This window comes from Corvus cornix, chromosome 18 (assembly GCF_000738735.6).
Source record: "Corvus cornix cornix isolate S_Up_H32 chromosome 18, ASM73873v5, whole genome shotgun sequence".
NCBI lineage: Eukaryota > Metazoa > Chordata > Aves > Passeriformes > Corvidae > Corvus > Corvus cornix.
The window spans coordinates 4427219-4442712 of record NC_046347.1 but is presented as its reverse complement, the minus strand read 5'-3'; the positions used below and the strand labels follow the sequence as shown (position 1 = coordinate 4442712).

Genomic DNA, 15494 nt, shown 5'->3' with positions numbered 1-15494 from the left:
TTCAGCAATCCTGAGCTGCAGTGCAGACTGTACACAATGCCTCTCAATTTGGTTAGTGGGCAGCTTTTCAAATGAAAAAAAAAAAAAAAAAATCAATAGAAGTACACCTAAATTTCTCAAGCATTCAGGAAGCTTCTCCCCAGGGTCCATTACCTGAGTGGTAAAGGCACCTAGACCAGAGCAGCAGCACTAAAAGGAAAGACAGTTTATTTACATAACTGTCTTTGATTTCTGATCCTCCTCAGTCCAGCTTTTTCTAACACTGCAATGGGTGCAGTTACCAAGTGACTCAAGTCAGAGCTAACACTTCTGGATTTGGGAACCCAACAGACACAACTAAATCTGTGTTTACGCACCTAAATGGAGGTGGCTTTGTTTAGACACTGAAAACCAAACTCAACTTGGGACAAATTTTTGCTGCAACAACACACAAAGATTTTACTGGAAGGCTGCAGTGATTGAATCACGGAGTTTTTTTTAGAGAAAAGAGGCTTTTTTTTTCTTTTAAGGTAGAAATACATCACATGGCAGTATCTTTTCAGAATACCTGTTTTCATTTTCCTTATCTCCAAGTGGTCACGTGTCTAATGACACTACCACCTAAATTTAGCTCATTCTGTAGCACTGGCAATCCTAGCGATGCCTTTAGGACTGCAACACACCTTTCTTCCTCTCAGTCCCCCCTCTCTCCTGCAGCGTGCAGGGCCATTTCTGAGACAGCAAAGCAGACGGGTTCTCCAGAAGCCTCCTGCTTTCCACTGCCAGCCCAGAGGAGCAGGGGGACCCTGCAGGGACAGTGCAGGAGCCCTTTCTGCTCAGTGCAACGCCCATCCCTGGCAGCCCCTTTGTGCTCTATTACAGTGCCCCCCTCGCCCGCTTTTGTCTCTGAACTGTCTGTCAGCCTGGGCTAAAACCCCAGGCCAGACCAACTTTGGGAAGTGGGAATATTCCAGCGCAGACCTACACCTTGTGGCTTGTCAGATATAATTAAGATGCCACAGATTTACGCGTGCCTCATTAGCAAGGGGTAAATGCTCACGTAAACAAGGGCAGATGCAAACCGTGGTTGCTTCCTGCTGAAATCTTTATCCAGGGGAGGTTTCCCTGCTCAGCTGTTGACTCTCCTAAACAGGCAATGACGACACCGGGCAATAAAGGCTGGGACACTGCCCTACAACTCCAGCAAGTAAGAGATGTCTGGAAGTTCCCTCAAATCACCTTCACAGGCACGCTGCTCCTTATGCCACCAAGCCCCAGTGCCTCAGCAGAGCAGCCATGCTCTACCACCAGCGCAAGGCAGCAGCATCCATGCTGGGCGGCCAGAGGGAGTGTGATGAAGGGAAGGAACGGCATTCCACCCTCTGGAGGACACCGTCCCCCTTCCCCGCTCCGGCTGCTCGCTGCACGGGCGGGCAAGGACGGGCGTCACGGGGGAAAAAGGGCAGCAACCTCCTGCTCGGGAGCCTCCAGCGCACCCGACCCCGCAGCCCCGCAGGCCGTGCAGGCCCTGCCCCAGGAGGCCTCCGAGGCGGCGCCCCGGTCTTGCAACCGGCGCCAGCCCCCCGGGGAGGGACCCGGGCCCGTGCAGGCCGCGGGCCGCCCCCCACCCCGGTTACCTTGGTCTCCTTGACGTGCTGCTTGATGCCCTCCGGGTACCACTGCACCCGCACGTAGCCCCGCCGCAGCGGGCTGGCGCGGCCCTCCTCCCCGCCGCCGGCGCCAGGGCCTCCCGACTCGGAGCCGCCCGAGCTGGCGGCGCCGCCGGCCGCGGCCCCGCGCCCGCCCTCCTCAGAGTCCTCCTCCGAGTCCTCGCCGTGGATGAGGCGCACCAGGCCGAAGCGCACGGAGCCGCGGTAGCGGCCCGACACCAGGTCGTGGGAGAAGAGGAGGCGCTGTGAACCGCCCGGCGGGGCGGAGAGGGGCAGCGCGGCGGGGGGAGCCGGGGGTGCCGCTGCCGGCGGTGCCGGTGCCCCCTCCTCGGGCTGTTCCGCCATGGCGCCGGTGAGCGGGAGCGCGCGGCCGGCAGGAGGGGGAGGGCAGGGGAGGGGCGGCAAGTAACGGCCGGGGGGCGGGGCCAGCGGAGGCCACGCCCACAGCACCGGCACAGGCCACGCCCACAGCACCGGCACGCCCCGCCCACCGCGGGCACAGGCCACGCCCACCGCGGGGAGGGGCGGGAGGGGAGGGCGGGGACGGGGAGGGACCGGGGGGCGAGGGGGGACCGGGGCCGGGGCCGGGGGGCTGCGCTGCGTTACCGGCCCCGGGCTGGGGGGGCTGCATCGTCTGCTGATCCCCGGGCATGGGGGGATTGCATCATCGGCCCCGCGGATGGGGGACTGCATCGTCCTCTGATCCCCAGGGATGCGGGGGGCTGCGCTGCATCATCCCCGGGGATAGGGGGCTGCGCCGCGTCAGTGGCCCCAGGGATGGGGGGGCTGCGTCGTCCTCTAATCCCCAGGGATGGGGGGGGGGGGGCTGCATCGTCCTCTAATCCCCAGGGATAGGGGGATTGCGTCATCGTCCCCAGGAATGGGGGGGGGGGGGGCTGCGTCCTCCTCTGATTCCCAGGGATGGGGGGGAGGCGGCATTGCATCGTCCCCAGGGATGGAGGAGCCTGCAGTGCATCATGCCCTGGTCCCCGGAGATGGGGGGGCTGCACTGCATCGTCTCTGAGCCGCAGTGATGGGGGGACACTGTGCTGCATCATCCCCCAGTTCTCAGTCGCCGTGGGCTGCCCTGCATCATCTCCCACTCGCCAGTGATGGGGGCTGTGCTGTTTACAGATCCCTCTTCCTGGGCACAGATGGGGGTCCATCCTGGCACTGGGCACTGCTCGATGCTGGGAGCTGCTCTCCAGCTGACATCAAAGCCTGATCTTGCTTTTCGTGGCTCCTAGAAGCCCTCATTAGGGTGTGCAAATGAGCCGAATATTTGGCTTCATTGATTCTAAGGATTTTTCCCCCTCTGTCTGCAGAGATTTTGTAAATAGAAAAGTTTTTTTGAGCAGATCCTGCTGCTCTGGCAGGCAAAGGACTAAAGGAATCCAAAATAGCCTTCACTGCCTGTCTTTTACCACAACATATCCTGCCTCTTCTCTCCCTGGATCTCCCCACCTGTGCAGCACTGGCTTGAATAGCAAGAAAATGCCTGAAATCCTCAGCCTAAATTGTTCTCTTGCATAAAATACCCCAGGAGCAGCAGAACAGTGTTTTCCCTCTTACCCTCTCCCTCCCAGACTGCTCTGCCTTGGCTGGATCAACCAGCTGGCTACCAGTCCACCTTCCAAGGTTTCTCCTTGCAGGAAAAGCAACCAGGATAAAGATCTGCCCATGCTTGCCTCCTAAATTCCAGAACCCTGTCCTCAGGCCTGCTGGGATTTTTCAATCTTGCAAATGGCCCTAAAGCCATTTAGGGAAAGAAGCTGAGACGAGGCTGGGGTGGGCAGTGTGTGGGTGATGGGTGCACTGGGGGCTCTGCCCAGCTCCTCACTACCCCAAGGTGTGAGTGACAGGGCAGCAGGATGCTCAAAGGGATGGAGAAGTACAAACCATCCCTGTCCTGCCTCCAAATCAGGGAGCTTCAGGCAGTGAAGCCCTCCAGCCCCTGTCTTCTCCCAGGCCAACCCAGCTTCCACCCCAGCATTTAATTGCTCCCTACAGCATCATATTAATCAGAAAGGCAGCGTGTTGATGTGATTCCTTGCTGGAGCATTTCTTGGCTTCAACCCCAGGGATAAGAAATAGAATAGAGCTAAAAGGGACCATTGGGTGGCTAAATAGCAGCATACCCCTAGGGAAAGGCAGTTTCAATATCCAGTTAGTGCCACTGTGGGTTTACAGCTGTTTCTAGGGATGTGCTCATGGGAATACAGACCTGTGTCCATATGCCCTGACCTCTGTGAAGTGGACAAGGTGTAGGGTTGATAGGCAGCATTCAGACCTTCTAGAGCACATGAGTGCCTCTGGCATGAGGATTTCACCCTCTGACCATTGCTCTGCTGGAGGGGGGAGTATGACGCATCTCCCCAGGGCATCCATCCAGCCCACCTGGAGCTGTGGACAAGGTACCAACCCCTCTCCCTCTGTAGTCAGGGAGAATTGCACCTTTCAGACCTTTGAGAAGGGCAGAAGGTGCCCTTTGACTCCATTTAAACTGATGCCATGTCTTCTCGAGGTTTCAAAGCAGAGCTTTATCCAGCACAGTGATGCTCCTCATCATCTCCTTAATGTACATTGCAACAGCCACTAATAAAATATAGATACCGTAATGGGCACAATCATGTGTGGAGATGGAAACTGTCCCTCTTCAGGGCAATTAAGTGCTGAAGAGCAGTGGTGGGGCTTCAGGTAGCCACAAATAGCCATGAAAACAATCACATTATCCCCCTGACTGGGCTCACGGCAGGGGGATTATAATGGGGACAAGTCAGGGCTGTTTGCTCGTTAGGAGGAGCCGAGCCGGGTGTTTTTTTGCACTCTGATCCCAGCTGGAGCTCTGATGTGCTTCCATCAGGAAGTGGCACTGAAGGAGGACTGATTGCTTTTTTAGGACACAACAGCCCAGGGCCCGGGCTGTCACAATATTGACGGCCTTCAGATTTTACAGTGCCTGGGTGTCAAAATGAGCATCTCCTATTTTACATCACTGTTCAGATCTCCACTGAGAGACTCTGCAAGTCCACACCACCCAGCAAAACATGCAGGACTTCTGCAAAGTGAGACGTGTCAAGCAGCCTCCCTGCTCAGTTTAGGGACAACTCTTGCTGGTAAGGCTGTTTTGGGAAGCAATGGCCTTTACTCTGCAGGAGAACATCCTCCCTGGAATCAAGCTGTCCCTGTGATCTAACCACCTTATGGCACTTAGGTTAGATCACCAGCGTCTCCCTGCTGAGATACTGCGTGTCCGAGGGCGTGTCAGAATGCCCAGAGGGTGCCAAGATGCCCAGCAGGTGCTGGGATACCCAGGATACCCTTTATCTGGGTAGATACTGGTAAAAAGCAAGCTCTGTCCTTCCTCCTTGGAAGGGCATCTTTGCACAGGCCTTGCCGGGTTTAAGGGGCAGGTGTTGGGATGCCCACAGGGTGCCGGGCAGCCTGCCAGGTGCTGGGGATACCCACAGCATATCAGGAGGCATGGCAGGTGCCGAGGATGCCAGCAGGGTAGCAGGATGTCTGCTGGGGATGGCTCTGGGATGTCCACAGGGTACTGGAATGACCGCTGGGTGCCAGGATGTCCACTGGGGAATTCCCGGAGGGTGCCAGGTGCCCGAGGGTACCGTGATGCCCGGGGGATGGTCGGCGCTCCCGGGGTACCGGGATGCCCGGAGGATGGTCGGCGCTCCCGGGGTACCGTGATGCCCGGGGGATGGTCGGCGCTCCCATGGCACCGCGATGCCCGGAGGATGGTCGGCACTCCCGGGGCACCGCGATGCCCGGAGGATGGTCGGCGCTCCCAGGGTACCGGGATGCCCGGAGGATGGTCGGCGCTCCCATGGCACCGCGATGCCCGGAGGATGGTCGGCGCTCCCAGGGTACCGGGATGCCCGGGGGATGGTCGGCGCTCCCGGGGCACCGGGATGCCCGGAGGATGGTCGGCGCTCCCATGGCACCGCGATGTCCGCTCGGTGCCGGTGCCGGTGCCGGGCTGCGGCGGGGCTCTGGTGCCACCTCGTGGGCTCTCGCCTCCCGGCGGCTCCGGTCCGGCGGGGGGAGCGGGCGGCACCGGCCCGTGGCTCCCCAGGGGCAGCAGCTGCGCTCGGAGCCCCGGGGCTGCAGTCGGGCTGGGGGCTCCGCGCTCGGGCGCAGGTTGAGTCTTCCAGCCCTCTCTGCTCCTCTCTGCAACCCCTCCTTGGCCAGTTCTCCCAGTATTTCCCTCTTCTGCTGCTTCGCAGACGCGTAGAGTCCCTGTACTTTCCCTGCTGGGAAGAGCTGGTGCCTTCGGGAAAGGTCTTTCAGAGCAACTCGTGTCACAGGGAATGCCTCCAGACCCTCCCACGGGGACAGCTGGGGGTTTATCTTCATCATCACGCAGACAAAGAGCTCAGCAGGAGTCCCTGTGTCCCCATTAACATCAGGGAACAGAAATACGAGCAAGTGATGCAGGGCATGGCAATCCTTCATCCTGTCTCTGTGAGGCCGGAGAGCCTCCGGAGGCTGGGTGGGCAGGGAATGAGATGGTCTGTGAGAGCCCTTCCAACTCAAGCCATGCTATGATCCTGCAGGAATCGTGATTTCCCAGCCCTTCCCTCTCTGGTTGTGCTGCCCTGAGCAAACACTGCTGGCTCTCCTACAAGTATCTCAGAGCAGCATCACCCTGTTCATGAACAACTCGATGCGAGCACGATCCTCCTCCACTCCCTCCTCTCACCCTTTCCACTGAGACCAAGACCTCACAACCCTCCCGATGGGGTTGGCCCAGGCTCAGCCTTGCCCTCCAGGATTCTTCTTCCCTGCGGGTGGAATCTGGTCCCCAGCCATCTCCAGGGGTGCCCCTGGCTCCCAGCAGCATTGTGCCAGGGTTGGGGCTGGATCAAAGGCAGGACAGCTCCTGTAACACAGCAGGATGCCCCAACAACAATTGCCAGACTGCTGGAATCTCCTCTTCCCAAAGCCAGACTGGCTCTTAACTGCTTGGAGGTCCGGGACTGGAGGGTGGGGCTGCCTCTGCTGAGCCCCTTCCCACCTGCCTGGCCCTCTCCTCCCAGAGAAGCTCCTGCAGCCCCCACTGACCCCCTTCCTCCCAGGGACTGTGCCATGAGTGGCCATGACCTCGTTACAAACCCCAGACCACAGAGAGGAGAGGAGGTTAATCACCAGCAGTGCTGTGCTCCAGGCAGGGGACAAAAGAGTCCTGGCTGGGTCCTGGCACCCAATCTCCTGCTTCTGGCTGAGGTTGCCATGGCCAAGCAGACGTGGGTGAAACTGTCTGCCAAACTTGTTTGTTCTCTTTTCTCAAAGGTAGAGGAGTAGCAAGATACAGCAGCCCTGCAAAGGCACGTGCTTATCTACTGCAGGTCAAAGCCAGAGTTCAAAGCCTGTTTCCCCTAACCATTGCTGAGAACCCAAAAAAGCTGTGAAGTAGCATCCTTTCATCCCTTCCCCAGCTCCCTGAGAGTGTCTGTGGAGAGAATCAGCCCTGCCACTGATGGGCCAAAAGGAATATGCCAGAGGAAAGACATATACATGTATATTTGCGTGTTATTCATATTATATATATAAATATATAAACATAGATATAAACATTTCAGAGCACAGAGCAGAACTAGCCCCTCCAGGGCCTGTTTAGAGCACGGGGCTGGAGGCTGACCACCCTCCATAGGAGCCCTGCATTGCTATATTGAAAGAGCAGCAGCTGGCAGGTTCCTAAACCACAATGTCCTGCTCCAGAGGAAAAGCTGGAAGCCTGCTGGCTTTTCAGGAGCTGCCGGTGAATTAAAACCACTCCTGGCAGCATGAGAGGGAGCACTGGGGGATAGAAGCAGCAGGTGGGCAGCCTGGCAAGTGCTGAGAATACCGACTATGTCCAAAGAGCTGCATCCTGCTGGGAAGTTACAGCAATGACAAGCACCAGCACGAACGATGAAAAGGGAGGAGATGAGGGAGAAGGAAATCAGAGCCCACAGCTGACCTTGCAGCAATGCCAAACTGCAGAGCCCTGCTGCTAGGCCATTGCCAGGAGAAAAGCGTCACCCTCTTGAAAATGTGGGTGCCCATGGCTAAGCCAGAGGAAGGTGCTAAACAGGGAAAGAAGCTTGGGAATTACGCAATTACGTGAGTCTGAGAGAGAAACCGCCCCAATGGCGTCACACAGGATAGGTTCCCGATGCCATCTGAATCCCGTGATGGCAGACCCTGCCTCAAAGCCGGGGCTGCAGACACCACAAGCAGCTTAATCCGCTGAGCACCGGGATAATGGGGCACGGCAGGGCAGGAGACACAGCACGGCGCAGCTGAAGAGCCCCTGAGCTGCGTGTGCATGGCTTCATTCTCAAGCCCTGGCAGAGGGGGGGCCGAGTCGTGATTCATCTGCCTCCCACATGTCGCCCCTCGCTGCAAATCCTACCCGGAGATAATTGCTGTCTTCCTGAGTGGGTACTCCAACAGAGGGACCAGCCCTGCTGTGGGGCCACAGTGACAGCTCGGGGCTCTTTGAAGATGCTGAGAGAGCTGCTAAATATGCAAATCCAGGCACACTGCTGTGGCTCTAATTTAATGGAGTTGTTGACCCTCTGCAGCTGTGTGGGGAGCAGGAAGAGAGATGCAGCTGAAACTGTGGAATGCAGCATCCCTGCTTGACTACTCCAGCCACGGGCCAACCTCTGCTTTGCTGGGCTGCTTTAATGGCTGGGAGTTGCTCCAAAAAGCCATTTCTGAAGAGTAGAAAGCTGCTGGGTCATACTTCTGTTTTGATTCCACGAAAAAGCTTAAAAGAGAGAGATAAGGGCGTAGCTCCAGGTCACTTTGCCCATGGCTGGAAGCTAAAGCAGGTCCAGAGCTGCCCTGGAAATGTCTCCAGTGGAGCAAAGCCAGCTCTGCCCTCTGCTCCAGGCTTCTTTCAGGACTGCATCTGCTTCCCAATGATAATGATGATGCCGACATCACGCTCCCCTCTGGGATAATCTCCCTTTTATTACACGTGTCCTGATGGGGACAAACATTGCTGGCTCTGCCTGTCCGGTTTCTTATGTAACAGCACCCACGGACAGAGGGCTGCATGGGGGAGAGATGCTTGGGTTTTGGAATAAGTTCCTTGGGCAAGAAACCTTATGTCTGACTCCCCATCCTACATGGAATCAGATGATTCCCCTGAGAAACTTCCCCCCACTCAAGCCCAAGCAATGATCACGCCCGGCACAACCAGCAGCCTCCCCATCCTTCCCCAAAGAAAGCTCATCCACTCTGGGCAGGGCTGCCTTTGGCTTCTTACGGGCTCCTGATGCTGTTGGAGAGGTCAGGATCAGGTACAGGACAGTGCTGCCTGTCCTGGCTGAGTCCCCTGCTCTCCCTGCCCGGCCCTCAGAGCAGGGCAATCAGCTAAATGCTTTATCCCTCTGCAGCCAGTCACGCCAGGGAAAAAAACCCAACAGACCCTGAAGTGATCCCTTTGCTGGCCTGTCACCTTAAAGCCTCTCACCTCTCCCCGTCTTTCATCGGAGTTCTAAACTCCTTAGGATGTCATCACGTGCTCCATAAATAACAAATATATACAAGCAGGGGCTGTGGAGGATGCAGCAGACAGTGGAGGGAAGGCAAAATCCCACATCCTCCTCTCCAGCCAGCGCTGAGACGGCACCCCTGGAGCCAGGCGGGCAGGGAGCGGCGTGGGCTCCCCGGCTGGTAAGCACCCACATTCCTGTCACATCCTGGGGGGCACTGACAGCCTTGGGGACAGCTGGTGGTCCCCTGGCCACCGTGACTTGGTCCTGTATCCCAGGATGAGGGGGATTTCCCCAGAGGGGTGGGAGGTTGGTATAGGGAGCTTAGCTTGCTGAGAAGTGGTTTTGGGACAGGGAAGGGTGTGACTCTCATCCCAGCCCCCATCTCACCCCTACACTTCCAACACCTGCTCCCAAAACCCAGCTGTAGGGACTCTTCTCACTGAAACCCTCCGTGTTCTGGGGGTGGGAAGAACTTAAGCTCTTTTGCACTTTTTAAAGTATTTGACTTTAAAACTGGGTGAATAACTCCGTGCTATCAAGTAATTTTAAAAATCCACCTCCAAACTCAGGCAGACAATTCATAACTTGGTAAAAGATGCTGCCAGGGGGGTACTGTGCACCTGCCTGTTTCTTTACATGTGAGCATCTCTCTGGACCATGGGGATGCTCTCATTTCTGGTGCACAAACACAAGTCAGGGCAGGGAAAAATTACAGAGCAAGCTCTTGGTTCACTGCTATGACACACAAGCGTAGTGGGCTCATCTCAGGCAAGTCTGGCAAGGAGTCACAGCACGAAATTCAGCCTGGGGTATAAGTGACTTGAACAAATATAGGAGGCTTTGTTGGAGCATCAGAAGACAGATGATGATCATCATGGAGACAGAATTTTCCTCATCATTTTTTCTCACTTACTCTGGGACCTGGGCAGAGTTTCCTTCACCTCTGAAGGTTGGATGCTTCCCATGGTAGCCCCATGGCTGTGCAGAGCCCATGGTTCTCTCCAGGGATAGGGAGCACTGCTGGCTCCTCTGTGCTCTGCAGGTTCTATGCATCCCCCCTTCCCAGAAGACCTTCCACTCTTCAGGGAGCTGAGAAGCAAAGCAAGAAGTTCATTTCCAGAAAACAAACATGAATATATCAGCCCTCCAGCTGTATAACCTGGGTTGCCGGGAATAACGTGGTGGAGGGGAAAAAATACAAGGAAAACAAGCAAGGAGCAACCTTTTCCTTTCCCTGGCTACTGCTCCAGGGTGTTGCTGGTTGGGGTCTCAGGCAGTTTCTAAAAATAGCTGGAGGGACCTGATTGCCCTTTCCCAGTTTTCTCTAATGGGAATGGAGCAGACACTTAAACACGAGGTTTTGACCCCTTCAGCTCCATAGATGTTCCCATAGAGACTTCCTATGGCTCAGTTGTTTCCAGCCTTCATATGCTCTGGGATGAAGACTTGTCCTTGGACAGTGAGCACTGCATGGTGGCTGTTGGAGAGCAAACACCCCTGAGGAGCCTGGGCTGGTGGAAGGTGTCCCTTCTCACTGCAGGGGGGTGGACTACCTGACCTTTAACAGTCCTTTCCAACCCAAACCATTCTGTGATTCCACAATCCATCTCCCTAATTCCCATGGCAACTGAAATTCCGGCCCTGCCTGAGGCCATATTCAACTGACCTCTCTGCCCTGCCATCCCTGCGCAGCCATCCCCGGGCCTGATCCAGCAGCATCTCCCCAGCAGCATCCCCAGAACTCGCCCCAAGCACTCAGCAGCCCCCAGGATCAAACCCCCACTGCATTTTCAAGGACCCCTGAGTTTACCCTCTTGTCTACTCTGGGATTTACTCATGCAGATGAGTCCCTAATCCAATTAGCAGGATGAGGAGCTCCAGAAGATTTGATAATAAGCTCTACAAACACTACACCCGCCCCCCCACCCCCCCAGCACCCCACTCTCCCCCCCAGCTCACCCCATTTCACTTCCCTCCTGCAGGAGCATGAACCACCTATTCCCAGCACCAGTTCAGTCAGTCCTTGGTGACTGGAATGAGAACTGGAGATGCTAAATAATTCCCCTGCCAAGGAAAGCCCCTCTCCCTGATGGATCTGATCTCTTAGACACATACCCACAGCCAAACCAGTGATTCATTGAAAATAAATCCTGAGACCACCCTGTCTCGCCTCAGACGGGATAAGACTGGCATTTCAAGCATCCAGCCCTCGGCATTTCGGGATGGAAAATTCCCAGCTTGCGCCGGTGGTGCCCTGTGCAATGTTTGTGCTGGTAATGCTTTTGTTTCCATAAATCCTATTAGCTGGAGGCAAGCCTATAATTAGCAGGGAAAGCCGGCACCTCTGAAACAATAATCAAAAATGACCTGGCTTTGCTGGAAATTGCTTGAATATTGGTCTGAGTTCAGATGGATGTTTGAATGGATGGCTCTGATAGCCATTCTCACAATTTCTGTCTGCAGGATGCATGTGCTTAGTGAAGTTACTCACTCAGTTTGTGGTTCTCTTTGGGTTTATTAACTCGGTTCACTCACACGTGAAAGCAGAAGCAGATTGAAGCTACAGGCCCTGATCCAGGTCAAGGGATTTGTCTGGGCTGTGCAGGATGGGTGCTGCCGGATGGCCTCGGGTGTTGGTGACCCTCTTGGGGGAACCCATGTTGAAGGTGGAGTGTCCTGGCCTGGCCTGGGCTGTGTCTGGTGGGATCATGCCACCCAAAGCTCCTGGGGCACCTCACCAGGGAGGACACCCGAGGCTTTAGCCTCAGTCACCTGCTCAATCCTGCCAAGGACCCAGCTCTGTGAGCGTGGACATGACCTAAGAGCCAGCAGAGGTTAAACTGTGTCACTCACCTGCTGAGTGAGTTAGAGAAGGGAGTAAATCCTGTCAGCTCCTGCTGTCTGGAGGAGGTGGCTCTGGCTGCCTGATGTGTGTCCTTGTCAGGGCACCTCTGTGGCCTGGCACTGACCTCTCGCACCAGAGCATCACAGGGAACTTTCACACAGATAGATGCTTATTTTACAGCTCTTGGCTTCCTGCAGCCACATCCCACCCTGCCTGTCCCCAGGGTAGCAGCTGGACTTGCTCTGGGGTTCTCCTGCCCATCCCACTGCCGTGGGCTGGGCAATGTTGGGCAGGATGCTCAGCCCCACACCTGCACCGCTTCTAACAGCCCTGGCCCTTCTCCTTGCTCTGTCCCACCACCTGGATCACTGTGCTTTTGTCACGCCGGGGTTTGCTCAGCTCACAGCTGGTGCCAGCCTCCTGTGTTCCCCAGCTCACAGGGAGGGCGGCTGGGGTCACTGCGGGCAGGCATTTGCTGTACATACACACACACCCCTATGGGAAAGGGGGACGAGCTGCCTCATCCTGTCTGTCATCAACAGGTGCTTCCGCTGGCTCACGGTGCTGCAGGAGCTTGGCCGGAATAAAGGGCGTGGGAGCCGGCAGAGGCTGCCCCGAACAGAGGGAGCCAGGCAGGGAGAGGAGGAGGAGGAGGAGGAGGAGGAGAAGGAGGAGAAGGAGGAGGAGGACGGGGAGGATGTCGGCGCTCAGCGCGTTGCCCTTCCTGAAGCCGGTCCACCTGCGGTCGCCCCGCAGCTCGCCCGGGGGCCAGCGCCGGCACACGCTGCCCGCCAGCGAGTTCCGCTGCCTCAGCCCCGAGGACGCGGTCAGCGTGTTCGAGATCGAGCGCGAAGGTAAGGACGGGGCCCGGGGGGTCCTGCTGGTGGCATCAGCTGGATCCCTTTGCATCTGTTTCTCTTGTGCTCCTTGTAATGGCAAATTCCCCCATGTGTGCCCTCGTGGGAGGGATGCAGTGGCCGTGACTTGCGGCCAGGCCACCGCGGGCTCCCTAAAGAGGTGGGGGAACTGTGGTTAATGAGCTGGAGAACCAGCTCACCCTGGGGTGGGGATGCTGGGAGGTGATGCTGAGTAGGACCAGGTCAGTGAGGAGCAGCTTTCCCAAAACAGCCCTGTGAGAGCCAGTGGGTAGGATAGGAAAAGGGGAAGTGGGAGGAAGGACACCATGGTCTGCCTCCTACTGCACAGGGGCACTTTCAGATGCCATCCTGGCAACCTTCCCCCATTTCCTCCACCCTAGCTTCGCTCACCCAGCCTCACCCAGCCCATTTCTCCCTCCTCTCCAAGGGCAGGGGCGGCTGGGGAGATGCCAGGAGGGAGGGTTCAATTCAGCACCCGCTGCTGTAGCTCTGGAATCCGCAGAGTTAGAAGCCGGTCACTGGGCCATGGGGAACTGCTTCTGGAGGAGCAGAACTGCTCCCTGGAACCATCCATGTCCCTCAGAACTCCTTTAGACCTAGCAGGCAGCAGGACACATGCCATCTCTCCCCATCACGTCCCACTTTCCCTCCCCTACATCAATGCTGGGAGTTTTTCTGGGCCGGGGGTGCTTTGTCTCTCTCACCAGAGTGCTCACCACTGTCCCCCTCCAGCCTTTATATCGGTCTCTGGGGACTGTCCCCTGCACCTGGATGAGATCCGCCACTTTCTGAACCTGTGCCCAGAGCTGTCCCTCGGCTGGTTTGAGGAAGGGCGGCTCGTGGCGTTCATCATCGGCTCCCTCTGGGACCAGGAGAGGCTCAGCCAGGTGAGACCCAGTCCTTCCCACCTTGTGCACTCGGAGAGGCACTGCCAGAGCCTGGGGACCAGGAGAAGCTCCCCAGAGCCCTGAGGCTACTCCCAAAATCTTCTCCTAGGACTAACCGCTACAGGGCTGCTCTGGTGAAAATGAACTTTCTCATTAATTAATTTAAACGGTGCTGTTAAAAAATACGCCAAGTAATTCCCCTCAACATTCATTTTAAAATTAAAAACTCTCCGAGGACGATGGGGGGGAGGCGAACAGGGATGGGGTGGATGTGTACCCTGGTTCTTTGGGGTGGAGAAGAAGAAGCAGGATGGGATAACCCCTGTCCCCCCCTCGCAGGCAGCGCTGACCCTGCACAAGCCGCAGGGCTCGGCCGTGCACATCCACGTGCTGGCCGTGCACCGCACCGTCCGCCAGCAGGGCAAGGGCTCCATCCTGATGTGGCGCTACCTGCAGCACCTGCGCTGCCTGCCCTTCGCCCGCCGCGCCCTGCTCATGTGCGAGGCCTTCCTCGTGCCCTTCTACCAGAAGTGCGGCTTCGAGGCGCTGGGGCCCTGCGAGGTGACGGTGAAGGACCTGGCCTTCGTGGAGATGCAGCACCCCGTGCGGGGACACGCCTTCATGCGCAGGAACAGCGGCTGCTGAGCCGCCTCTGCTCCGGCCTGCCTGCGGGGACGAGAGGCTGCAGCCCCTCTCCGTCCCCACCACTGTGATGCATCTTCCCCACCTGGCCCTGGCTGCAGCTACTCCCTCTGCCACATCTGCCTTCCAGCCACATCAGCCTGGCCCCACGCCATCCCTGCGGGGCTGGGGACAGAGATTCCTGCCAGGTCCTGCTGGAAGCATCAGCTCCCTGGGCTCTGCCTTAGCCAGGGCTGCGCTGGCGGGTCTGGGTGGGCTGCAGGGCCATGAGCCCCCTGGGATGGAAAGGCTTTGCCCTGGGAAGGGCTGGGGGCTCTGCTGGTTTGAGGGCACCTCCACCCACCGCAGTTTGCTGAGACACCCAGCACAGCCCCCACAAACAATGTGCCCCAGCCTGGCACCCCTTTCCACCACCATCACCACCACGAGCAGAGCACACCATGGCCAAGCCCTCCCTGAACAGCCCCCAGACCAGGCAGGGGTCGTGGCAGCCACCCCCCTGCCCACAGACATCTTTCCAGAGCCCTTGGAGCACATTCCCAGCCCACAGCCACCCTCAGCTGCACACTGCAGAGCCTCCCCAGGGAACCAGTCCAAACCACTTGGTCCTCCCTGTCCCAGACCCACAGCCGGCCCAGGACAAGCCTTCTGCAAACAACTCAGGTTGTTGGAAAGCAGCAAATAAAAGATGTGGTGGTGATTTTCTACACAGCCCATGCGTATTCCTGCCCTGCTTTGACCATGACCCCACCACGATGGCCGGAGGGAGGGCACCAGCTGGCATGAGGGGACATCCAGCACCCCTTGGGGTACCTCAGCCTCAAGGGAGAAGGGGCAAATCCAACCTCAGGTCATTCAGTGAAGGGTGGGATAAAGGCAGGGGTGACTCTGCCCTCAGGCAGGATCAGGAGATTCCATGGATCCAAGTGTTTGGCTTCTCCTTCTGCTTGAGACCCTCCAAACTCTGTCTCCTCCCAGGGAGGGGTTTGAGTGGCACATCAGGGCAGCAGCCCCAGCTTGTCCTCCCTCCCTGCCACACCAGCCATCACCAAAAGAACCAGAAAAAGTGCCACATCCCCATACCC

At 57.3% G+C, this 15494-nt stretch overlaps 2 protein-coding genes across 2 annotated transcripts in view; one reads left to right on the top strand and one right to left on the bottom strand.

Annotated features, from left to right (window-relative positions):
• UBE2O (ubiquitin conjugating enzyme E2 O) overlaps positions 1-2037 on the bottom strand; it is a 62368-nt gene extending 60331 nt beyond the window's left edge. The window contains exon 1 of the mRNA XM_039562221.1: positions 1617-2037. Within this exon, the coding sequence (XP_039418155.1) occupies positions 1617-1994 (378 nt within the window). The 5' untranslated portion in view covers positions 1995-2037. The remainder of the gene's footprint in view (positions 1-1616) is intronic.
• A 6078-nt stretch (positions 2038-8115) lies between these two features.
• Positions 8116-15120, top strand: AANAT (aralkylamine N-acetyltransferase). Its single transcript, XM_010407606.4, has 4 exons — positions 8116-9335; positions 12545-12856; positions 13613-13767; positions 14107-15120. Exons 2-4 carry the CDS (start codon positions 12700-12702, stop codon positions 14410-14412), a joined length of 618 nt encoding a protein of 205 aa, XP_010405908.2. The 5' UTR covers positions 8116-9335; positions 12545-12699; the 3' UTR covers positions 14413-15120.
• Positions 15121-15494: the final 374 nt, after the last annotated feature.

Bases quoted from the DNA above. Each gene is read 5' to 3' on its own strand.
- AANAT (XM_010407606.4), top strand. From the start codon at position 12,700: ATGTCGGCGCTCAGCGCGTTGCCCTTCCTGAAGCCGGTCCACCTGCGG. The intron at 12,857-13,612 runs GTAAGGACGGGG...GTCCCCCTCCAG, and splicing joins GTTCGAGATCGAGCGCGAAG to CCTTTATATCGGTCTCTGGG. The intron at 13,768-14,106 runs GTGAGACCCAGT...CCCCCCTCGCAG, and splicing joins ACCAGGAGAGGCTCAGCCAG to GCAGCGCTGACCCTGCACAA.